The sequence below is a fragment of the Crocodylus porosus genome, unplaced genomic scaffold (assembly GCF_001723895.1).
Source record: "Crocodylus porosus isolate Cpor-Errol unplaced genomic scaffold, CroPor_comp1, whole genome shotgun sequence".
NCBI lineage: Eukaryota > Metazoa > Chordata > Crocodylia > Crocodylidae > Crocodylus > Crocodylus porosus.
In genome coordinates this window covers 81,496,220-81,523,112 of record NW_017728931.1, presented here as the reverse complement: position 1 = coordinate 81,523,112, position 26,893 = coordinate 81,496,220, and the positions used below count along the sequence as shown (strand labels likewise).

At 40.7% G+C, this 26,893-nt stretch overlaps 1 protein-coding gene across 9 annotated transcripts in view; it reads right to left on the bottom strand.

Moving 5' to 3' along the window:
- The window catches only part of GRIP1 (glutamate receptor interacting protein 1), a 579,208-nt gene that overhangs the window by 394,431 nt on the left and 157,884 nt on the right, over positions 1-26,893 (bottom strand). For 5 of the 9 annotated variants that reach the window (XM_019543261.1, XM_019543263.1, XM_019543267.1 and 2 more), the window contains exon 1: positions 1,897-2,416. The exons of 1 other annotated variant lie outside the window; for it this stretch is intronic. In XM_019543261.1, coding sequence (XP_019398806.1) covers positions 1,897-2,029 — 133 coding nt within the window. In that variant the 5' untranslated portion in view covers positions 2,030-2,416. Of the gene's footprint in view, positions 1-1,896; positions 2,417-26,893 lie in introns of those variants that run through there. 3 more of the 9 variants (XM_019543264.1, XM_019543269.1, XM_019543262.1) reach the window with 2 other exon arrangements.

Here is a 26,893-nt window from a genome sequence, read left to right as displayed (position 1 = left end):
TCTGTGACACATTTTAAATAGCTGTTAGAAGTTGGATGCACATGGTGCTTGCAGCAACTCTGCAGAACTGTATATTATACTGCAGGTGACTATTTAATTCTAAAAAATATAAGCACTGATAGAAATGACAGCAAAAATTCCTCATTTTAAAATTTGATATAGGAGATGCAGCTTTCCAGAAAGTATATCCACCCACTTGAAAAAAACTGTGTGGCAGACAACCCTGACAGGCTCAAGTGCGGAGAAAGAATATCCTTGTATTAAGTGGAGTAGAAATGAAAAGCATGATCACTATTAGATGTTTGGCCCAACTGAAATTAATAAAAGTGTGCGTGTATATGCACGTGCACACTGCTTGTTTACTTGTTTATTTATGTTAAGGGGTTTTATAACAATGGCTTATGGAAAAATGTTAACATAACTAATCTGATATATATGATATTCATAAAAGCTGACAAAACCTAGACAATGCATATTTTAACTCAATTTAATTTAAAATTTCTACAGTGTTGTACACTTTCTGGTGCAGTGTATTCATATTTCTAATGCCAATTACCTGCCATGTTATCTTTGCATATAAAGAAATAAAGGGCTTTTTAAAAGATCCTGAACAATTAAACAAATACACAAATTATGTTGAAGTTATTCATATAGAAATGAGGTTGTATAAAAGGCAAAATTCAAGGAATTTCACTAGGGATGGATTAGTTTAACACCCAAACAAAATTCACACCTTATATATTTGACTGATCCTCCAAACTAAAGTATTTTACCAACAGTAAAGGTGTGTGGAGAGTGGGGTATCAAAACAATAAATAAGATGTTGTTACTGCATATATTTCCATAACATGTATGCACTATTTTTCTAAATTATAATTTTTTTCAGCATTTAAGCCAAAACTAATACTTATCACAATTTAGTTAAGTAAAATGGAAGCAAGTCTAAGTGAGGCAAATCAAAACTGACAGCCACTCAAATAATACATGCATAAAAGTATATTCAAACTTCATGTGCTCAGGAAAAAGCAGACTCTCAGCAAAGCCCCTGAATCACAGGCCAAAAAAGCAGAAACCTTTTAAAATATATATATTTTTAGTGCATGACTGATTATACTGTCAATACCTTTCACTTACAGAATGGAATAATAAACTCAGTGATGCCTCAGTGTTGCTTCCTTCCTACTGTCCCCTCAGGCATTTCTGGGCATTTCCAATCCATTGGGATAAGTCAGAAAAAGACCACAAGCTCAGAGCACTGACAGGTACAGAGAATCATTCCAGTGCAATAGCAGTTTGCAATACAGCTTTTGAAAGGGTTTTAAAAATGGGTGTAACATTTTGATGTATAGGGACTATTCCAGACATCTGACAACCAAACAAACAAAATGATTGCTTAATTCCTTACAAGTTCTGAATAAGCACCAACAAAAAAAGCCCACTTGTGTTACTTTCTACTGAAAAGAAAAGGTCACAGCTCAGGCACAGAAGACTGACTTTTACTCAACAACACACATTATCAACTTGAACTTATGAAGGAGCATTTTTTTCCTCCAGAAAGATTTTTTTTGACAGGCAAAAGCATGTTTTGTATAAACAAAGTATTCTGATAGAGCCATCCTATCGCTGTACAATACAAAGTGTTTTAACAAAAGGCTTGCAACAGTAAGAATCAATTAACTGCACCTGAAATATTAACCATGTCTATAAACCTCGTCTGGTTTAAAAGCTACAGTACCATTATAGCTTCCTTTTATGTCTTATCAGCAAAACCAGACAGATAAATATGCAGCAGAAGAATAATGCCTTAATAGCTGCAGAAGACCATCTAGAAGAAGGTAAAAACAATACTAAACATTTATCACAGAAAACGAAAACGTGAGGTTATACAAGGCTTACTTCGAAAATGCTCTGAAGCGTAGTAATAAACATCCTCATAGCCCTCATGGTAATCCTCCTCTGGTCGGTACTTCTTGCCTTTTCTTCTTCTCGACCTTCTTATCTGCCTGACAAAGCCCAAGAACCGTTCCATCTCTTTCACCTGCACACAGGATCAGCCCAGTTTACCTTTTGCTGGTGTTAGCCAACAGCTAAGCTTCACAAAAAGCTGTCTGAGCATTAATAAACAGCAAAGAGAGATGTGGAACTGGATCCTCTGACCATCCACTCTGATAATATTAAAGAAAAACCACAGTTTCAGCTCTGATGAGGAAACATATTGTTTTACCTTTAAAAAGAACCTCTATCCAATCCATTCATTGGAATAGTTCAAAATGTAAAGAAGCTAAAGGAGGGAAATAACAGTGCAAAAAGGGACATGCAATCTCATGCAGGTTTTTAAACGAAACAGAACAAAGTTCAAAAGATCTGCCTGCCAGCAAGAGGAATCCCAGCACTATAATTTCACTATCCTACGTCTCCATCATTTGAAGGGGGCTGGGGGGCGGGGATACACATTAGTCAATGGACTGAACCATATCTGAAGACCAAACAGGTTTTCTGTAGCCTGTTCATCACTACCATAATAATAATTGTGGCACATGCTCAAGACCCCGTTTGATGTCATTTGTTCTAAAAACAGAAGCCACGATGATCCATCTCTGAAATAAACACATCCTGGATGAATAAACAGCAAAGTGGTTTAATCCATACACACAGCCCACTCACAGACAAGTGTGTATGCTGAATGTGTTAATTGGAGCAGCAGGGAGAAAGCTAGGCAGCTGCTTAAAATGACACGTTTACCCACTGGGCATTAGTGTATTCCAATCATTGTTTGATCTAAATATTAAAATGCACTTCACAGACAGGCTCTTCATAGATCCAGTAAGGCTATATAGAGAAAGGCAAACAAAGAAAGCTGCATCAGGAGCACACTATACAGAACTCAGCTAAAATCCTAGCTGAGTTGTAAAACTTCAAAATTATGCTCCATCAAACCAGCTGTGCACCAAGTAAAACTATTTGTTTTGTATAAAGCCTAAGAATGCACACAGCATTTTTCTGGTTACTTGTCTGCATTCCACCAACGTTCTCCAAGATAAGGCAGGAATTTCACAAGCACTTATAACAAAGTCCTCCTCCTTTACAAGAACAAAAACAATGTCCACGCACCTCCAGTCAGATGAACATTTATCACAGAATTTACTTCGTAACCCCCTCGACAAACTGAGTAACAGCAGGACACCACCAGCCTGCCGCTGCAAGTTTGGAATGCAATCAATCATATCCATCAAATTATCTGCTAAGCATAATACCCAAAACCCAGGCACCCATGAAATACCATTCCCCTCCCCGCCCCCCCGGATGATTAGGAAATCTTCAGTTTTCTTATAAAATCCATTTTATAGGACCATCATCTGGGAAACAGCAGTCTATTCCTAGTGATAATGACAACGATTCACTATTTTCCATAAAGCAGGTTGAATTTTGACCATATTTGAGCAAATATTTAAACACTAAGGCACATTCTGGTTTCACTTAATTGTGTGAAGTTGTAGAATGTATAAAGCTACTAATACACAAACTCTTCCATAATGGAACTATTATTTGGTGGGGTGACAATGTAGCTGAGAGTCCATTGTTTCAGGCCTGCCTCTAACCTTCTGATTAGTTGTCACAAGAATGATGTTTCATGCTGGCATTTGTAAAATACCTACAGGCTCTGATTTTCAGACTTCTAACAATTTTAGGCCTATATGTATTATGGTATCTTGGTGCATAAAGTCACTCAATCATTGATATCAGGCCAACTGAGCAAATGCTTGTCAAAAGGGACGAACCAGTAGCCATCTAACTGCTGCCACCTTACCTCCTCAACCCCATCTCTACCCCAAGAAGTCACACAGTTGACAAAAAGTTAGGTCCACTCTACCCGGAAAGTGGGAACCATTCCTACTACAAGCAGAGGTGCTATAGGTAAGTTCAGTCATGCCAACAATACCTGGGAAACTACTATCTACTCAACCTGGCTTGGTATCCAAGCTTCTTCTGACCACCAGCAACAAGTAACTGAATGGGTGGAACAAAAGGAGGACAGTTTCTGGTGGAAGCAGGAAAGGAAACAAAGTCATACACGAGAAAGAATAGGAAGTTGGGACATGGTATTCTTCCTCCTCCTGTACACGCCTGAGCTCCCTACTGAAACATATTAAGTTTCTTCATACACTGTGAGAGGAATTCCAGTTTTTCCACTCTGGAAATCTCGCCACTGTAGTAATTTGATTAACATACTGAAGGTACCACCAGAATTAGTTTTAGTGCAGTATTTCACATGGTAATCATCTTTTGTTATACAGACTGAGTTTGTGTAATAATGCAAAAGAAAATCAGCTGACTGGCACATTATATTTAGAAACCAAACCAAACAAAAAACCTAACCCCAAAATAAAACATACCTTAGGCCTTTTTTAAAACAGCTCCCTAAAGCTCCTGCATATTCCAGAGGTCTTACTTAGCTTTCTTATTTTTGCCATGCTGCTTCCAAATAGTAAAAACATTCAATTAATATTATTATAGTTTTTTGACAAACATTTAAGGTATTATAGCAGATGGGGTAGTGGAGAGCAAGGTTTTGTTATCATCAGGGACCTGGGTTTTCTCTTCACAATGGAAAAACGTGGTAAAACCCAGATTTTCTCATTTTAAGGAGAAAATCCCAGCTCTTCTCCTTTAAAGGAGAAAAACGTGGGAAACGGTGGGTTTCCTCTAGCAGGCTGGCAGAGTTCCAGCCTGCAAGGGGCTGGGGGGAGTAGGAGAAGGGTGGTCAGGCAGGGGGCACCAAGTACATGTGCGCATGTACACATGCACAAGGCCACCAGGCAGCATGGGGAACAGCTCCCTACAGGTAAGTCAGGGAGGAGGGGAGATTGAGGCCCCCATAGTGAAGGAAGAAGGGAGTTGGGTAGGGCTGGGACCCCGGCTGGGACTGGGGCTGGGGGTGCTGCCCAGCCCAGGCAGTGTGTTGGGCTCGGGGCCTGGGGCCAGAATGTGCAGCCGCAAGGCCCAGGTGTGGAGCAGGACACAGCTACAGGTGGCACTGCGCCACTGCATGCACTTCTAGGGGGTGTCATGAGGAGCATGTGTCCCCCAGATTTCTGCACGGGGTGGGGGAGGACGTGGGCTGCCCACTACAGGCTCTCTGCCCTGCTGCCCTCCCCCTGGGGCCTCCGTGGTCCAGCCCCAGTGCAGCCCAGCAAAGTGGGGTGGACAAGCTTGATGCCTCCGCCGCAAACCCTGTGCCACCATGGAGAAGCACCACCTGCCTGCCCAGCAACAGTGGGGGTGGCAGGGCAGAGTTGTGCCCCTTGCTGCTGATGGGCGGGCAGGGGGCATTTCACCATAGCAGCACAGGGCTTGTGATGGCACCATCGAGCTTTCCCGCCCTGCTCTGCCCTGCAGCACCAGGGCTGGGCTGTGGACGCTCCAGGGGGAAGCCAGTTCCATTGTCCTAAACAGTAAATGCACAATCCACGTGCATACAAAAGAGCTTTCAATGTACCTATGACAAGTCACAGATAAAAACAAGCAAACAAACAGGAGGAGAAAATGTAGTAGCCAAACAATCTTGACTAGTTTAATGAACAGCAGTTTTAGCATACCAACTGCCAAGCCATTTGCTAGGGAAAACTGAATTTGCTTTTGCAGAAGCTCAAAACTTAGTCAAATATATACTGAACTTGCAAAATAATTTTTCCCCCCTTGCTATGCTTGTATGGATTCATTATGCATGCCTGTGGCTAATAAAAATAGTGAAAAAGTGTACTTAATATATTGTTTCCAAAAGCTAAGAAAAGGGGTTCTATACATCTTGTTAAATATGAGAAGTCTGAGGGTAGACACCTGCAGAATTTTAAGAAAAAGCACGGGGGGCATACTGAAACACATCAGCTCAGAGATTTTCAGCAAGTGTGCTACAGTACCCGGAGTTGCCATAAGATCTTCTTAAATGTGCTGTTGGGTGCCACACAGTATTAGCGCTGTTAGGTTTGCAAACACCTATGCATGATTCACAAGAAAAACCCAGAGGGCATGTCCAGATGATCATGCATATGCGTTTTCCTGGGGACAAATAGCAGCAGCACATAGTTGTGCCACTGCTACTTGTCCCGGGGGAACACTCATGCACGTGTGCTCTGGCACGCAGCAAACTGCCTTGGGTGGAGTAGGATGTGCTGGAGCCAGCAGCCGTACCTGGGGTTCTGGGGGCCTTCCAAGGCTCCAGTGATGGCAAGCCAGCAGCAGGTGCCTGGCTGGCAGCCAGAGTGAGACTCTGGCTAGCCAAGCTCCAGTTTTGGGCAGCACATGCTGCCGCCATATGCCCTGCCCCCCTTTTTCTAGTGCAGGATTTTTTGACATCGGAGTCTCCTAGTGTCAGCCCCCCAACCGTCCTCCCCCACACACACTGCAAATCAGCAGCGTGGGGAATGCCTGCATGTGTGGTGTGTGTGGTACTTGGCACCGCACATAGGTCTTCAGCACCACATAACCACAGGTGCGCATTCATCCGGATGCGCCCAGGTTTCAAATAGGAATCCACACTGTCAGAGACATTCTGTCCTGTTCTGGTCTTTGAGTTATTGGCAACAAAAGAGTTGCTCTATTACTATTATTTAGGGTTGCCAACCCTCCCAGATTGGCTGGGAGCCGTCCAGAATCGGCATCGATCTCCCAGTGACTATTGAAAGCAATCTGGAAAATTGATATTGTGAACACGTTGAACAGTACAATTAATGATATTACATCACGTTGGGAAAAAAATCTCCCGAAACAGCTTCAGTCAGAGTTAGCAACCCTACTATGATTTTTTCTGCAGTCAAAAAATGAGTGAAAGCAAAGAGCTGGTATTTTTCAAGGGATACTGTCAATCTAATGAGGGATGTATTAAGCCTAAAAAGGTTGAGAAGCACTGCATTATTACTTTCATCATTGCAACAACTTTTGTTAACAGAGGGCAGGTTCCCACTTATAAAACTAGCAGTACAGAGAGACAAATTATACCGCAGTAAAAAAAGGGGGCATGGGCAACTAACTGGATATTAGCCCCTCTGTGGTAACTGCTTCATTAGTTGGTTACCTTATCCTTGTTTCATTAAGGTTAAGCTACTCCACTTTAGTTTTCCATAATCACAAGATAGGGCTGGACATCTAAACAGATGCACCAGAATACCTGAATAGAAGATAACTCCTTATTTCTTTAAGCTGGTATAATTTCTTTGTCTGTCCACTCCCCTCTGGAGCTAGAATAGGGTTTTATGGTTTCTAGTGAAAATGATAGGTGTTTTGCCAAGACTATTTTATTCCTCTGATTCATTTAAAAATAAGGTTTATCTTTTGCTGCTATTTTTATTTTTGCAGTTAGACCATTTTGAGAATTTTGTTGCTATTTTCTTGTAACTAAATCTTCTAGTGTTAAATACAAACCATAGGAATGCACAGAAAAATGTAGTCATTGCCTATCTAATATCACGTGGGGGTTATTTTTAAGCTGCTGAGCCAATTTGCCGTATTTCTAATTTTACACAATACTTTACATTTAGAAGCAGTAGTTTAAATTTGTTAAAGACATGCAGCAGATTTTATACTTAACTTTTACACTACAATTATAACTGCAAATCTAAAAAAAAAAAAAAGTCAACAGTTGCTTGTAAATATACATCATAAAGCAAGGGTTCACCATGTATGGTCAAAACTCCTATCTGGATTGTTAACAGGTATTGAAGATGCAACCCCCCTACTCTTGTCATATTGCTAAATGAAAGAGGGAACAAGGTATTGTAACAGAAAAAGTGACCGGGGGGGTGGGAAATGGTTTTGAATCTCAGTCTTAGAGACATAAAATATGTTAAAGAACTCCAACTAAAAATACTACATAACAAAATGAAACTTTTTAAAATATGAAAAACCTTAAAGAACAAAAAAAACCCCACACACCTGTGAAGCATCATGCATCTAAAATGGGGTGGGTCCTATATTGGATTATTTAAGAAATGTTATAATAATTAAAATATATTTCATAATGCATAAGTACAAAGGAGAAAGCGTTAAGCTTCTTTCACAATTCTGACCATTGAGTGAGTCACTGTGACTTAAAGCTTCTAATGTAAGCAATATATATTTTGTACAACACAAATAGCATTTAATGCTTTGACTGCTTTCAACATTTCTTTCAACCCACAATTAATTAGTCCTCACAGTACAACTGCAAGCATATCATCATCATCTCCCTTTCCAAATGGATAAGCAGAAGACCTTTTAACTAAATGTCACAAACATGGCTTCTAACAATGAAAGAGTTATCACATCCTTTTTTACCCCCATCGCTTCAACTATCTAGCAATCTGAAGCTATTCTTGGGAACATTTCATTGCTCAGTGGGTGCATCTACTTGTGTACTTTAATGTGCAGGAGCCTATTTTACTGCGTATTAGAGTGTCACAGCAAAAACTGTGCCAATATGCTAATTAATGCACAGTAAAATAAAGTTACTGCACATTAAGTGTCACTAAAAAAGTGTGCACTTTCACTACTGCGCATCAGGGCAGCCTAATAAGCATTTAGTTAGTACCTCACATTAGAGGTACTTAACGCACAGTAGCAAAAGCACATTAATGAATGTGTAGTTCAGTGGTTTCCAACCTTTTTAAAGTAGGAGATCACCTTTGGCATTTAACAGCAACCCAAGATCTACTGTGTACTGACACCACCCCTCCGCTCCCCCCCGCCTTCAGGTAAGTCTGTGGGGATGGAAGGGGGTACATATTGAGGCAGAGGGAGAAAACATTATCTGGGGACGTGCCTCCCCAGCAGGTAAGTCCCACCTGGCCAGGGCCACACTTAACTTACCCTTGCTCTTGCCTCTGCTGCACTGTCCCTCTCCACGGGGACCTCAATCTAGTCCCTGCCCCTTCCCTCCCCCATGGACTGACCTGCTGGGCTGGGGCATGCACATGTATGCACATGGGCACTCAGCCCTCCACCCCAGCCTCGGATCAACTCCAAGAGGCTCCAAGATCACAAGAGGCTCCAAGATCTATCAGTGGATTGATATCTACTGGTTGGTGACAGCTGGTGTAGATGTACCCAGTGGCAATGAAAAAGTTCATCTCAATCTTTTGACTCCATTAATTCTTGTTCGCCCATATTAAAACCTTCTAGAAGTCAAACCAGACATATGGAACAAACATATCATACAGTTTTTACAAAGGAGGTGCAGTGGGATGGGAACGGGAAGATCAAATGAGTTACATTCCATTGACCAGAACGGCTAAGTGACTTGGGCTGTTGATATTCCCTCCCCCACCACTCTCCCTCCCCCCATAATTAAGGTGAATTTTTGCAGAAACAACAGACCTTTCATTATAGCAGAACTTTTAAGTACATAGTTCCTGGAAGTTACAATACCACAAATGGAAGCTATAATGTTGACATGGTTTAGGCTTTATGGCTCACCAAGTCTCCAAATGACTTGGCTCAAAGACTTGAAATGCATTTTACTCTCTTGGTTCTGGTAAGGTGTAGTCCAGTGGTCACCAACCAGTAGATCTTGATCCACTGGTAGATCTTGAAGCCTCTTGCAAATAGTGACAGGAGCTTAAGCAAATACTTGCTTCTGCGTAGCGTGCAATATAATGAAAAAAATACATTGATAGAAGCCTGGAAGAAAAATGTGGTTTGTTCCACAAAATAACATATTGTCTATGGACCGAACAAGAATGAGCAAACTGGATAGTGTTAAATGCCAGAATACAGCCTGAAACACCTTAATCTGACTTGTCTAAAGAAGTTTTATCAGTACTTAGGTGGGAAACAATTTGCTGACTCTATGCATTGTTCACATCATATGTTTTATGAATAACAATTAGATATGTACCAAATCTAGGTAATATTTCATGAATATCAGATTTCTTTTCTGCAATATTCATTCTTTTAGTATAAGTTGGGGTTTTTTTTAAATAACATTTGAAGGAAAGAACTGAGGGAAAACAATGCTTATGTCCATAATAAAAAGGTATGTCATTTAACGGGGTGAGTGGGATTACAGTCAGGGAACCCTGGATCAAAAATGTAAGAGATCTCAGAGAATTATGGTTCTGTAATACTTAGCTCCCTACCGACTTTATTTAAAAGTATTTTAAATAAACATTCTACATGTAATTCATCACTGTGTCACAATTTTTGAAAGAAGAAAAATTTTTTCACATGGATAATATATACCTGCACCCCACCTTCTCAAGCCAACCTGTAACATACTCCTGTTACTGGGAGGGAACACTGTGTTTGCCTCATTAAATTCTGACTGGACGGTAACCATGCAAGAGGACACAGCAAGGCAGCACAAGAGACCTGTTTAATGTTACCCCTCTTGGGACAAAAACACAGCTGCATGTAAATTGTTTACAGAGGCTGGCTAAAAACAGAAAAATCTCGAAAGGAAAAATCTCTTGAGTTACAACATTCACATTTTGCATTTTCTATGTGAAACTTAAATGCATCACACTGGTGCAAGAGAGAGAAAGAGCGCGCTTGTCCTCTCTACTCCTCTTTAAGGGTGGTGTTACAGGTTACTTTTAAACTGTCAAAAACGCACTTAAAATGGGATCATTCATTAAAAGATGTTACCCCTTCCTAAGTATCCTCTAAATGTTTTAAAGCTATACCATTTCAGATGACATTTTAAACCTATACCATTCCTTCAGCATCCCAAGATACACTTTTCATAGCCCTTCCCACTCCTTTGCTCTGTAGACAAAATTTCAGTCCTCCTAAACTCCACTGCCCAGAAGGGGTGGTGCTGGCCCCAAGGCAACACCCCCTCCTACCCCCGTGGGTATAACCCTGTACCATTCTGAGCACCCAGATGCAACTCATCAGTTTGCTACTTGCTCTAGCATCCCCTGTGCAAACAGCAACAAAGAATTGAAAGAATCCTACTACCTGCCTGTATGAAAAGAATGAGCCTGAGAATGGAAACCAGGTCTCAGCTCTGCTCCAGTGTAGCATGCAGTGATCCTTCTGGGTCTCAATTCTGTGCTGCTATGGCACATAGCAAACTCACTGGGTTTCAGCTAATTTAAGCCTATTTCACTTTAGTTGACAACTAGTCATTATTTAGGCATTTACTATTCATTAGTTGCCATCTGTTCTCTGATCAGACTATCTAAGCATTATGAAAAAAAAAAAGAGTGGCTTTTTCTGTTTCAAATGATCTATGACTATTCATAATTATTTGACAAATCTATTCTGCAAATAGACACTAACCTGTCAAAGTAGCCTTGCAACCACCTCTAACCTATACTCCAAGGTATTTCGGCAAGGATTTTTGTAGGTGATTTGTTTTATTGAACCAACTTCATGGTTGGGATGAAGTTAAACAAGCTTTCAAACATAACGCATTCTTCATCAGGTCTGAGTGAAAAAGTAGGAACAGTATAGTTAAACACAAGTATTTGCTTATACTGGAATTCCTGATGCTTTTGTTCTCTGCAAAACACCCTACCAAATGAAAAAAAAACCTGTGTATGAGGAAAATAATGGAGGAGAAATTAAGTCTCACACACTTTGGTTTGTGTGCATGCAGAGGACAATTATTTTGGCTGGAGATGGAGGGAGGGTGGGGGAGCAGCCACAGGGTCCCAGGCCAGAAATCTCTGCTAGGCAGAAGCTTCCAGCTGGGGGTGGGGCAGGGCCAAGCAGGCCTTGCTGCTGCCGCCACTGGGTCCTGCTGCCACTGACGTTTGTCATCTTTGACAGGCAGCCAGGGACAGATAATAATTTTTTAAAAACTTTTTAGGGGCCCTGTGGACCAGATAGAATGGCTTGGTGGGGTGGATCTGGCCTATGGGCCACATTTTGCCCACCCCTGATTTAGGAGGTATAGTAGTGCAGTTACACCATCTTCCGCTGTCACTGCTGCAGCAGCTGCCAACAGCTGACCCAGGTTCAGAGGAAGCCCCAGAGCTACTCCTGGCCTGCTCCAGCCCCTGACCTGTGGCTGCATGGGTTGCCAGGCCAAGTGCCAGAGTGGCAGCAGTGGAGGGCCAGGGTCATCAGCTGAGCAGGTATCAGGCACTAGAAGGAGAAACCTGTGCACCACCACTTCTGTCTTTAGCTGAGTTTGGCTCAGTGCACTGCCACTCCCCAGAACCCTTCACTGGAAAAAGGCAGAAGTGGCTCTGGGGTTGCCTGCACGCTCAACTCAGCTAGGGACAGCAGCAGTGGCAGGCAGCTCCTTTCCTTTATATGCCAGCTCCCTGTGTGGCTCCCTTGTGTTTCCCACTAGTTCATGGACTCCAACCATGCCTTACTCCCATCCCTATATAGTCTGAGGGGCAGCATGTCACATCCCTTTTTAGTAAATCCTAAATCTGCCTCTGTGTGTGTGCTATGCAAGCACATGCACACATGTCAAAATATGGCATGGATATACAAGAACTTCTAAGAAATCTTTATAGTACTACTTAAAAGGAACACTGGCAACTAAAATTTGACACACAAAATATGTTTTGGAGAGAAAAATGTTATGCTTCATTTTTTCCATTTTTTATTTTTAAATGAAATGCAAGTTATACATTTAGCCCTTTTATCTGTTTTTAGCTGCCTGCTAAATACTGCTTTAAAGTGACAAACAGCTGTGAAATACAAAAGTGATTAAACTAAATCTAACATGACCACTGCCATAGAGACACTCACAGCCCTGACAAAATTATACATCAAAACTTGAATTCACTCAGTATTCTTTTCACATGGACAGAGGCTCTATAGTGAAGGGTGAACTGGATTTACCTCTGACGAGACTTTAAAGATTTTATGAAGATGAAGCATGGAGACTGACCTAAAAATATTAAAAGTAGAAAATATTTTGAGAGAATCTGAATTGATTGGATTGAGTTGCTGGTCAAGCATTTGATTTTTTTTTTTTAAAAAAGGTTAAAGAAAAAAAGTTCTGAAATTTTGCCAATATGTTGCACCTAATTTTGTAAATAAACCATACTCTACACTGCAGTGATCAGAGTTTAGTGAAGGTAGTCAGGCATGAATGAGAAAAACTACAAAGCAACTTTTATTCTGGAAGAGCAGACAACCCTCTGTGGTCCCTTTGTCTGTAATTAGCTACTGCCTAAGTGGCTAGGGACAGAAATGACACAAACTGGTAGAAGGGATCAGAAACCAGTTCAAATCTGTAACACGACAGAAATTCAATGAATATTAACCATTTTCAAAATGGCTGAAACTGGTTTAAGATAAACTTGGCTGGATGTAGTATCAGACTTAACTGATTTAAGGTAAACCAGTTTATTGAACTTCTGTCCCAGATTTCCACCAGATTCAAGTTAACTTACAGTCCCTCAGCATCTCAGGACCCCATCGGCACCTCCCCAGCAACCCTTCCCCCCATCCCTCCCCACCCCCTTGCAGGATGCGCAGGCTAGGCTTGGCCTGGCCCAAGCCATCCGCTCTAGCCAAGCAGGGAGGTATGCTTAAGTGTCCCCCCACCACTGCAACTCCGTCTCGTGGCTTCTGGCCTAGGATACTGTAGGCATGTTGCTGCATTTCCAGAATCTAAAGTAAATGTCTATTCACTTGCTTATCTTTTCAATCTATGCAGATTAAACTAACTTGCAAAGATTGAATCAATTCAACCTCAAGCTTTTTGACTCTTTGTACTTAACCAGTGAAGAACCATTTCCCAACTACCTGGTTCCTCAGTCTCCTTAGTTAGAAGGCAAGTCTAAATTATAACTTCTAACACTACACAGACCAACTTCAAAATTAATTCAGAAGTAACCATCCTCATTTCAGCCACAAACTGTTTCTTCTATTTCAGTCTTCTTCAAAAATAAATTGTTTCAATATAAACAATAATAGAAACTCTAAACCAAAGCTGAAGTTCTACCCAAGGAGACAAAAGAGTGAAAAACAACATATATACTGTTCACCAGAATATAGATCCCTAGCAAATATGTAAAGCCCTGGTAATTTCGCCGATATTAGTTAAGACTTTTGTTATGCTACAAACTTGAGAATTAAATTACATACACTATGTATGTTGGAGGTATAGGGAATTTATCTGTAATACCCTTATTGAAAGTGATGAACATGAGGTGTGACGGTTAAGCTAAGTACAAACAATCAAAAAGCCTGAGGCTGAACCAATTTCATCTTTGCAGCTTTAGACTAAACTGTGTAGATTGAACCAAGAAATGGGAACAGACATTCACTTTTGATTCTGGAAATACCACCACATGCCTGTGGTGGCTCAGGCCAGAAGCTGAGGGGCGCTAGAGCATACCTCCTAGCCTGCTGGCCACTGTCAAAGGGAAGAGAGGGAATCTGGGAGAGAAGCCCACAAAGGCTTTTCTCCCACTCCTGCTTGAGCTTAACCCCTGCTCAGTGTGCTGCCCAGGGCCAGGGCCTAGCCACACACCCTGGTCTCCACTTGAGCAGGGAGTGAGGAAAAGCCTGAGCAGCTGCTTCCCACCCTGCCACTCCCCAGCCAGGCAGATCCTGGCTGGGGTCCAGAGCCAGGTCCCCCTCCTTAGCCAGCCAGAGCAGTGATAGTGTGGGGCTAGGGAGCAGGCCAACCCTACTCTATTGGAGCAGACAGCATAGCCCAGGGCTGCAAAGCATCCTAGGATGGGGGGGAACTATGAGTTAACTTGAACCAGGAAGGGTACTCCTGGTACTCACTTCAGTCCCTGGAAAAATCATAGAGCAGATCCTCAAGGAATTAATTTCTAAGCACTTGGAGGAGAATGTGATTAGGACCAGTCAGCATGGATTCACCAAGGGCAAGTTATGCCAGACCAACCTGATTGCTTTCTATGATGACGTGACTGGCTCTGTGGATGCAGAGAGACTGGTGGATGTGGTGTACCTCAATTTTAGCAAGACTTTCGATATGGTCTCCCACAACATTCTTGCAGGCAAGCTAAAGAAGTATAGGCTGGATGAATGGACTGTAAGGTGGACAGATGACTGGCTACAGCATCAGGCTTAGAGGATAGTAATCGATGCCTCAATGTCTAGTTGGCAGCCAGTATCAAGCGGAGTGACCCAGGAGTCGGTTCTCTGGCCAGTTTTGTTAAATGTCTTCATCAATGATCTGGAAGATGGCACAGAGTGCACCCTCAGCAAGTTTTCAGATAACACCAAGCTGGAGGGAGTAGTAGATATGCTGCAGGGTAGGGCTAGGAATCAGAGTGGCCTAGACAAATTGAAGGATTGGGCTAAAAGGAATCTCATGGGGTTCAGCAAGGACAAGTACAAAGTCCTGCACTTAGGATGGAACAATCCTGTGGACCAGTACAGGCTGGGGACTGACTGGCTGGGTGCAGCTCTCCAGAAGAGGGCCAGGGGTTACAGTGGATAATAAGCTGAATATGAGTCAAGAGTGTGCCCTCGTTGCCAAGAAGGCTAATGGCATACTGGGCTGTATTGGTAGGAGTGTTGCCAGCAGGCCAAAGGAAGTAATTATTCCCCTCTATTCAGCACAGGTGAGGCCACACGTGCAGCACTATGTTCAAGTTTTGGGCCCCCCACTACAGAAAGGATGTGGACAACTTGGAGCGAGTCTAGCGGAGGGCAACAGAAATGGTGAGGGTGCTGGGGGCAAGATTTATGAGAAAAGACAGAGAGAACTAGGCTTATTTAGTCTAGAGAAGAGGAGACCGAGAGGGGACTTACTAGCAGTCTTCAACTACCTGAAGGGGAGTTCGGAAGATGATGGAGCTGGACTGTTCTCAGTGGTGGCAGATGACAGAACAAGGAGCAACAGTCTCAGGTTGCAGCAAGGGAAGGTTAGGTATTAGGAAGAATTTTCTCACCAGGAGGTAATAAAACACTGGTACAGGTTACCCAGAGAGGTGGTGGAAGCTCCATCCTTGGAGGTTTTCAAAGCCTGGCTAGACAAAGCTTTGGTTGGGATAATCTAGGTGGGGCTGGTCCTGCTTTGAGCAGGGGATTGGACTAGATGACCTCCTTAGGTCTCTTCCAACCCTCACTTTCTATGATTCTATGGTACAGCACAACCCACAGTGCCAGCGGAGCTGGCAGCACAGACCACCCATGAGATGTGGTTCTACAGGAGAGCTTGCAGGAAGCTACAGTTGAGGTGGGGTGCCAAGCTGCACAGGGAAGCACCTTCCTCTGTGCGCAGTGCAGCTGAGTGACGGGGTGCCCACCTGCACAAGCAGGCATGGGACAGGCAGCCTGGAGGGCCTGTGGCCCCTGCTTGTGCTGTCCCTATGGTATGCCACTCCCCTCCTCCCCACCCCAGTGCAGCCTAAGAAACACGTGGCCCTCGGACTCTTTGAAGTTGGACAGTTGTACTCCAGACTTTTTTCTTCCCTTTCCAAAGGTGTTTTAGAGGTTGTTCTCTATATACAACAACAGCAGCTTTTAGAAAATATTTTCTTTGTGAGAATAGCAGAGATGGCTGTAGAAAAGCAATAAACAAATTAATTCCTTCAGAATTGCCATTCATCCTTTCGCCATAAGCACATCCTTCCAATTAAACCTAAAACATCTTCCCTCATTGTGTGCTCTGCCCTGACTGTGCAAAAGTTCTATGCATAGAAGTCACTACAGGATCAACCGTGTTAGTTCTGTCACCTCTAAAACCCCTCCCCCACTCTAAGTCTAGAGAAAATTTAAAAGGTTGGATTTAGCATAACAGGTGAGCCAGATGACGCAGTGCCAAATCTGGCCTGCAGACCAGGGATTGAGCATCCCTGCTCTATGGACTTGCTTAATAATGCTGAACAACCAAAGTAGTAATAATGAGGTGACAGGGAAAAGCTCATTCATGTATCCCTTTCCTGAGATGATTCACCAAAGTGCTTGATCAGAGAGAAATCAACTGTTTTGACACAAGGCCTTTGTTTAAATACTTGAAGGAGTAGCTAAAAGGAATGGAGAAGAGGCTTAGTAAAGAAATCTGACTACTGAACAAGGAAAGCCTAAAACCAGAAATCATTGGAAAATAAATGCTAGAAAAACTGTGCACCCAAAAGGTAAAAATTAATCTTATGCAAGGGAAACATAAAACTAATGAACGGAAGGATTTTATTGCTGGTTCACTCAAACAAGCAAATTTTGTTCAGTGAGCACAAGACGACAAGCATGTGAGAGGACTCTATCATGATTGACAGGAGACAAGGTTCTTTGAGTAAATCTGATATCTTTTATTAGACCAACTAAATAGTTGGAAAAAATTTTCTTAAGCTTTCAGGTTTAAAAACACTTTGTCAGGCTGAAGAAAAAAAATTTTCTGAACTATTTAGTTGGTTTAATAAAAGATGTCACATTTACCCAAAGAACCTTGTCTGCCTACTTCGTTAGATCAACACGGCTACAACCTATACCCCTGTTATTATGATTGAATGCATTTGTGGTTAAAATATGTAAATATTTATGCAAATTAAGCCAGTCATCTGAAATCTCCAGACTTTAAGGTACAGGCCAACTGAGGCAAATTAACCCTTCTCATCCTCTACAATATGCCATTTTTCTTTTCTTTTTAAATGAATGCTGATGATAACATCTAGTTCTAAAAACGGCCTTTTATTGCAGTAACAGACAACAGTAACAAACAAGCCAGGTAAAAAAGGTTAGAGGAGGTGGCCAATTAGAAAAGGAAAAGGGCAAACATGCCTATATATATAAACATCATGATAAGGCATACCAGTATGAAATAGCTCAGTTTTACCAGAACCCTATGAGCCTGGAAACTATCCATGATGCACCAGTAGAGTAGTGGGGGACGGGGCGGTGGATTGGGGAAGTAATTATGGCGGGGGAAGGTGTGTGTTGTATGTAAGAAAATATGGCAATTATGACAGAAAAGTTTTGTAGTGCACATAAGGCTTAATCTACTCTGCTGTTATTAGGTTCTAATTTCAGACCTGGTCACGCCATGAACTGTAGGTCTACATGAGAAAACCAATCATGATATGAAAAATTAAATTCATGTTGGTAGAAAAAGTGAGCTCCATTCCCAAGACTTATATTACAACGTATACTGGAAGCTTAGGGAAATATTCGACATTTGATTTTCCAAGAACTCTAAACAACCACAATAAATTTACAAATGTAGACATGCCACACTGTTAAATTTCATTTCACGCTCAGTAAGCAAACATTACCAAACTATAAGTACTGTCATCCTCTGTCTTTTTAGCTAGAAATCTTGTAGCCAATAAAAGTTTGACCTTGAAATATTTTACAGATGGATGAATTGACTTAATTTACTAGTCAGTGTCTTAAAGAATTTGCAGACCAGCAAAGTTAGGTCACATTTACTGTTCTAATTTCAGGCAAGTGTCTATATCGCAAATTTTACAAAACCAGACATTCACTTCAGCAACAAAAATTTCCAAATTAGCGTATATTAATGGACCACAAGTGCCTCATGGTAGAAAAATTTCAGATTTGAGAGAAGGGAAGAAAAGGAAGAATGATATCCTGATATCATTTCCTTGTATTTAAATATCCCAAGATATGCTTTATTATGAATAAATGAATTCCGTAAATTCCTCTGCAAAGTTCCTAATAATTTCACAAAACTACAAAAACATCTCAGTTTATGAAGCAATGGAAAATATACAGGATTGTAGAAAGGATGATTAACTGTCACAGCAGGGTGACATAAGACACTGTTGATTAGTTTCTTACATGGATTTCATCTGCATATCAGAAAGAAAAATCACAAGCCTTATTTACTCAAAGGGTATTTATGCTTTTCTGATATTGCTGCTTCATTTAAAACTTTGCATCACACCATCTATGCAAATTAAAAAAACAAAGATAAAAATGTTCACATTTTACTTATTTGGAAACTAAATCTGTAGAACTGTAGAACTATAGAACTCTGTAGAACTATAAAACTCTGTTCAACTAGCATAACTGCAAGACATAAGACTACAGCATGATTCATTATCACATCAAATCTCACCTGACAGTAAATCTATTTAATTTAATGTTATAGAGAATAAATATTCAGTTCAATCTAATTGCCACGTGTTAAAGCTACAATTAAATATGAATTGAAAAACTATGGCAAAACCGATTCAAGCAGTCAAACAATCAGTAATAATATATTGTGTATCAACAGTTTTAAAATAGGCATTGTATTTAAAAAGTAAACTGAATTTAAAAAGGGGGGAAAATCCTTGTTCTCTTCTAGACAACTGCATTTGTCTCTCACTCAAGTGACTACATATTGACAATGACATCAGGCTCAATCCTGCAAAAATGAATTCAGGTTGCTTATTTTAACATACTGTGAGTGCTTACAGTAAAGTCAATGGGACTATTTAGAGTGCACACATCCTCATCTTCTCTTGCTTTTCTTGTCTTAAAATTATGGCCTAACAATGTTGGGGTGAGAGTACTTGACTTTCTTTCTTCCTCTTCCCTTGCACTTTTTTCCATTCTTCCAATCTCCCACTCACACATCTCTACCTTTTGTATAGTTCTGATCTTAAACTTAGATTGCAAGCTCTTTGGGACAGGATGTTATACTGTTCTCTCTGTGTTTTATTTTCTTTTAACAGCACAGCGAGGTCCTGGTCCCAGGCAAGAGCTCTCAGGGGTAACAGGAATACAGACAACAAATTATCCATCTCAATCTTTGTTCTGTTATTCTTGCCTAAAATCCTATCACAGTAAAAGAAAAGGCAATAATTATTAGAAATAACTATGCAAGTCAGTTATTATTAGAAATAACTATGCAATAATTATTAGAAATAACTATGCAAGTTAAAGCCTTTAATCTGTTCTCCTGAGAAATAAATCAATCTTCCTCAATATCACTACGTGCTATGTATACCTACTGGTGATGATAATGATACTGATTCTAAAAAATTGAACTCTGGCATCTTTAAAAGTAGTTAAAAAATAAACTGCTCCATACTTATGGCAGATCTAGCCTACTGAAGTCAACGCAAAGATGCACATTGACTTCAGTGGGTTTTTCATCAAATCCCGTTCTGAATTTGGAACTGAGTTTCTGCTGCAACGATTTTAATGCTATCAAGTACCAATGCAAAGAAGGCAGGGAGAAAATTATAATATTTCTTATTCTTTTGATATCTTCAGATATTACAAAGGATAGATGGAAACCTGAAGCTGGAATCTGACAGACAAATGAAAGCGAAATCTTAGTTAGAAAGAAACAACTGCTTTGTGGTTCTGTCTTTAAATTCAAATAATTTTGTAATAGAATGCATATGTATTACAGAAATGATAAGCGTCAAGATGCCATTTTTGTAACAGAAACATATTTAGGAATGCAAATGTTTCTGTCACTAACTGCAGAGGAGGACATACCATCTGTTTTTGGGAAATTATGCTATGTTCTTTAATGTAGTGTGTATTGACTAGGTAAAAAAAATCTTGAGTTGTATATTAATGTATGCATTCATGATTCATGGACACTCTTGTCTTTTATTTTATACTGCATATTAAGAAACCTCTTGAGGGAAAGATACAGAATTATGAGTCATATTTAAAAGCGTATCAAATAAAGATTTAAATTAGATTTAATAAGACAGCTCATCTATATCAATGCAGCCAATCTTCCCTAGAGACACTTCTGGTACAAGACTCAAGAGAAGAAACAAACAAACTGATAGTAGATACTAACCAACAGATGCTACTACCAATTTTTATGATTTATCATGAGTCATGATGTGTGACATTCTTCTTAAAGCCAAGGTCCTGGAGTCAAGTAAATACTTGAGAATCTCAACTTTTACTTAAAAATAGCAGCATCTAGGCTTCAGAATTTGCAGGAAAACCCTCAAAAGCTGAATGGAAACACACTCCTGGCTTGGAAGTGATAAGACGAATTAGAAAGAAATTATTTTTTATCTCAACAATCTTGAAACACAGCCCATGATTTTTTAATTTTTGCAGTTTGCAATATTGTGTCATTCTGGAGGTACTTGACTGGAGTTTATTTAAAGCCCTATAACATTTGTGTGACAAGAAATAAATCCATAGATTAAAATGCCTTTTTAAAAGGAGGACATTTACAAATAGCTGTTGGGGGAAATAAATATTAGCAAGAACCAACATCCTGCTAATAAACGAAAAGGAGAGAAAAATTCAAGTTACTCAGATGATTGAGTTCCTATACTTCAGCACAGTGATTCTCAAACTTTTGATCCTGAAATCCAGAGCAGCAACTACAATATAACCCCCACAACTTCCAGACTTAAAAGGAGAGTCAAAGAATCAGAGAAGTAGGGCTAGAAGGGACCTCCAGAGGTCATCTAGTCCAACCCACTGCTGGAATAATCCCTATCCAAACCATCCCATATAGCCATAATCTAAACTCTACATAAAACCACCCTCAACCCTGACACAACGTAGACATAACACCCTAAACTGCTACAAGTAAAGCAGGGAAACTACAGCAGCCAATGTCCTGCTTCTAGAAAATGTCTCAGTAGATGCTCTCAAGAGGTCCCAGGTAGAAGGCCATGCTACCCCACCCCCCAATCCATACCAATCTGACCATGAGGTAAAATTTCTTCCCAAACCCAGCTATGGTGACCTGTCTGATTCCTGCCTACAGGGTCTTGAACCCTGAGTGGAAGAATCTCTGGCTTTGCTCCTAGGCAGAGGATGGGCGCACCCCAGCTGACATCCCCAGCCTTAGCTGTAGCCAACACCCAATGCCCCCGGGAAGGCTTAAAAACACCCTGACACATACCAGGAAAGAAACAGGGAATGGAGGGACAGGAGCAACCAGCAAAGCCCAGAAGCATGAAAAATATCCATAGTAGAAAACAGGCACAGCTACAGATCATCCCCGACCAGTAGCTATCCAACCTCTTCTTGAACACTTCCAGTGATGGAGTGCCCACAACTTCCCTAGCCAGTCTATTCCACTGCCTCACTATATTCACAGTCAAGTTTTTTTCTGGATATCCAAGCTAAATTTACTTTGCTGTAATTTACTTTACTTTGCTGCCAATGATCTGTGTCCTCCTCTGCAGCAAAAGAGAAAAGGTGCTTTCCATCTTCTTTATGGCAGCCCTTCAAGTATTTGAAGACTGCTATCATGTCTCCTCTTAAGTGCCTTTTCCCCCAAGTTGAACATGCCTAGCTCCTTCAGCCTCTCCTCATATGACTTACTTTCCAAGCCCTTGATTATCTTTGTTGCCTGCCTCTGCACCCTCTCCAACTTTTCCACATCCTTTTTAAAATGTGAACCCAGAACTGCACACTGTACTCGAAATAAGGCTTAATCAAGCACTGTCGCCTCCCATGTCTTATACCTAATGCTTCTATTGATATAGCCCAAACCTGCATTGGCTTTTTGTGCAGGTGCAGTACACTGCAGATTCATATTGAGTCTGTGATCTACCAGGACTCCCAAGTCATTTTCCACAGAGCTGCCATCCAACCAGGTGTCCCCCATTTTCTATTTATGTTTTTGATTATTCCTCCCGAGATGCAGAAATCTTGCATTTGTATGCATTGAACTTTATCATGGTAATTGTAGCCCAATTTCCAATCTGTCAAGATCCTTTCGAATCATGCTCACATCCTTCAACGTGTTCACAATCCTTCTAGGAAATGGAAGTAGGCTAAGTGGAACCAGCACCAGAGACGACCCTAGAGGGGTGTGGGCCCTCTTAACACTGCACAGGGCCATGGTACACCTGCAAAGTAGGGGAGGGATTCTCTGTGCTTTTTCCATGGTATGGGGCTGAGCTGCCAGCTCCAGGCATGCCCCATGGGAGGGGCCATGGCTCCACGGGGCCCCCCACAAAGCACAGGGCAGTTGCTGATTCACCATACCCTAGGGACAGCCCTGACCAGCATCATTGTATCTTAAGCCACCATAATGCAATCTGCTATGCTACATAACACAGACTCAGAGTCATAATCGAAGTCACAATTGCTCCTATATCTTCCAGGCCAGGTCTGACATGATTTACTGCTGCCATTAAAAATATGTCTTATTTCCTGCCATCTACCCAGAAGGCACTTCTGCAGGGGCCTTTAGAATGAGGGACAGAGAACAGAACTCTGTCTGTGTTTTTCACCCCATCAACCACTTTCTCTTTTGGGAAAGCATCCAGAGCTTTGTCCCTGTGTTCCTCCAAGAACCCTGACCCAATATCCTGGCAACCCTCAGCAAGGGTGAGGAGGACAGTTTGAGGGACCTTTCCTCTGTAGTTATATTATGATCTATAATCTTTCCTTTATATTTGTAAAACATACATATCAGCATGGGTATTTTGCCAAATAGTGCATGCTCAATCGGTATAGGCTCATTTATATAATTACATGGATAGAAGAAATTAATTGAATAGTAGCATGTCACTTAAAAGCTACTAAGCTGTAGAAGACTTCAATTTTAAGTTTTGCCAAATAGCTAGCAAGTTAAATTTTAACTAACTAGTCTTTCAGGTGACATACACCAATATTTATCTCCTATGCTTTTCAACACAATTTTAAACTGGCAGCATAGAAATAGACAAGGGCAGCTTGTCTCGTGAAACAGATCGTGCTTATGCATATGTGCATTTGCTGAAAAATTAATGGAAAAAATGTTTAAATAATGTTAATGGTCTGACTCAAAAAGAAGAAACAGAATATTCAAAGCACACAGAGACCCTCTTTTAAACTCATGCTGCTGTATTTTTAAAAAGACACATCAACATTCATTAAGGATAGAGAGCTTTACTTAATTTCACATTCCTCCAATTATGGTTAATATGATTTAGACTCCTATATTAGTTTCAATTAGCCCTGAAACCAAAGCCCAGACCTCTTAAGATCTTTAGAAGAGTCCACAGTACTTTTGTACAAGTGTAGTGAACCTTTGGCCCTAAATAAAACATCCTGGTTTGCCACTGAAAAAGTTACATTTCACCTTCCTTCTTAATTAAAAAAAAACGTTGTATGATGTTACTGGTGCAGAACATTTTGTCCAGAGGATATTGCACTTCACTGGTGGATAAATAATCCCTTTCTATGGAATACATGAAGGACTCTGAGATACTGCAGGAAAGAAGGGCATGGAAAAACCAATGGCTCAGTCCATCGTGCTTGACATTGCTAAAGTGCAGCTTCAAATATGAAAGGAGCGGAAGACTTTTTTTAATATTAATTTTATAATATATAACTTTGTTATAGTTTAGAAAAGCCTCCTTTTCTCCCTCAATACCTATGTTCTCACTATACATAGGGTTGGTAGAATGAATTATTATTAAGGCTCCCTGACTCTTTCCATTAAAATAGCATCTGAGTGTAAGCTCTTAAAACTTTGTTACATTTGAACCACTTATATTAATTTAAATTTTTTGGAAATTTTCAGTCAAAATGATCTGGCCAAAGGAAGCTTAAGAAGAAATATGCTATTTTCCCCATGTTATTCAGTTCTATAGAATATTAAATACTCTGAAAATTAAGGTCCTAAGTTTTTCAACTTGTGAATCGAACTGTTGATCTTAACCTCTCTGGGCCTTATTTGTAAAATGGAGATAATATAATCTGCCCTTCTCATAAAAGTATTGTGAAAATAAAGTAACATCTATGAGGTATTTGGATTACCAAGCATCTAGGGTTGAGTGCCCTAGGAAAAGCCCAAGAGGAGATCAACAATAGCCCTCAGAGAAAGATCTGAATAGTATGCAGTAAATGGAACAATACACTGAGGAGAAAACAAAATATTGAAATATTAAGTATACACAGAGGGCCTAGAAAAAAAAATACTGTGATTGTGTAATTAAAGACTATATTGTAATGCATATGCAAAATGGGTCTGTATTAAACTAACCTTAGTTCAAGAAGACAGGATGGATATGCACCTTTAAAAAGACTAATTAAGTAAAGTATAGAGGGAGCACAAGCTTTCGTAAATCCAAGTTCACCTTCTGTGAAAGGACAACAGAGAGCAAAGCATAAAGTGGAGCAAGTGATTTAAATACAGCAGGTAGGCCTAAGCACTCACTCCACTTTATACTCTACTCCATACTGTCCTTTCACAGCATCTGATGACATGAACTTGGGTTCACAAAAGCTTGTGCTCTCTTTCTCTATATATCTTATTTCTTATATATCTTATTTAGTTAGTCCATAAAGATCCCTATCCACCCTGCCTTCTGACTGACCTCAGACTAACAGAGCTAACTACTGCTCTCAACCTTAGTTCAGGCATTTCCTAAATTAAGAGACTGGACTTTTCAGCCTTAATAATGCACTTTTTATTCCTGTGATAGTAACATTTTGTTTAACCTTATATTACACAAATTGCATCTTTCATCTTCACCTTCCAACCTAATATTGCCTTGAAATTATATAAACTGCACCAGCCTTGAATCAGCAAAAGATGGTGATATAAATCAGGTTGGACAAACCCTGTAGCTAGACCTTCAGCCTCCTGAAAAATCAGAGCTGTAGCGAGATGAGAGAAACTACCCCGATTCCTCTTTCTTCAGTGTACTCAATTTAACTCTTAATGCCCACATCTATATCAATTATAGCTATAATCATCCAGCAAATCATTGTGACTTGGTTGTGCCTGTATGTTTGGAAGTATTTGGCTTACATAACTACTTTGCTGGGGAGGATGGTGGAGAGGTAAACTTCAAAGTTTTGACTTCATTCTGTAATTTATGTTTCAAGGCATTTAACATGACATAGGCATTTAACATGACAAAATAGACTTGCAAATTCTTTGTATAACCATCATGAATTTACAAAGTGTTATCCTTAACCTTTATTCAGTCCCCTCTGAAAACTCCCTGAAGATAGCTTCAGGTACAGCTATTAATAAAGGATGGCACTATTTAAACCCCAGGAATGGATCTTTAGATTACAGCACCCATGTTTATCTCCATGGTCTCTCCTGTTGAGAACTTAGTCTTACATGGAAGTAAAGTGAGACATGAAGATTATTTGGGGGCAATATATTTATTGAAACAAATATATAGTTGGGATAAAATTAGACAAGCTGCTGCATGCAAAGCACTCTTATTCAGGTCTGAGGAGGAAAGCAAGCACAGCAATTTCTGACAACAGTTGGTAGGAGCTGTGAAATTATAGGGAAGAGAAATTCCATAGGGTAGCAGACAATTGGCAGAAGAAAAGAGGCATGATTACTAGGAAATCAAGACCTATCAAAGGGAGGAGGGTTATCATCACCTGTAGTGTGTAGGAAGAATTTCAGGAATCAGATAGGTTTTAGTGTCATAAAAAAAATATCAGTGTTCAGTTCTTGCTTTCTAGGGCACGTCCACACATACAAGCACATGCACTTGCAGCAGTTCAAATAGAAGCAGTACAAATTTGAGCCAGGGCTTTTTGTCTCAGCACACGTACTCAGTCATACACTTTGTTGTGGACAAAATTGTGCCACTTGGGGCAAAATAACCCAGCCTGAATCCTCCCGGACCTGCAGCCAGGATGGGCTAGAACCCGGGGCCAGCACCTGTGCTGTCCCCAAAAGTATAAAAAGCTGTCCTGTCCTGGCCCCAGCACTATAAAACCCTGCCCTAAACAGCAGCTAAGGGTTACTTGACCTCAGGAGTTTCTGGGGCCCAGGCAATTGATATCTGGGGACACTAGCCCCTTGTGTCAGATAAACTGCTGAAGCAGCATCCCAAATTCACTTTTTAAAATACCCCCAAATCCACATTCTTCCACAGTTAGAACAAAAGAGGGAGAGAAAGGGGGCTTGTTCAGATAGGCAATGTTTTAATGTTATATTTACAATGTTAAACAAATCTGGAAGCCTATCAGTGTCTCTAGAATCATAGTTTCATAGTTTGTAGGGTCGGAAGGGACCTGAGCAGATCATCTAGTCCGACCCCCTGCCATGGCAGGAAAGAATACTGGGGTCTATACATCAATGCTTTTCATAGTTTGTAGGGGC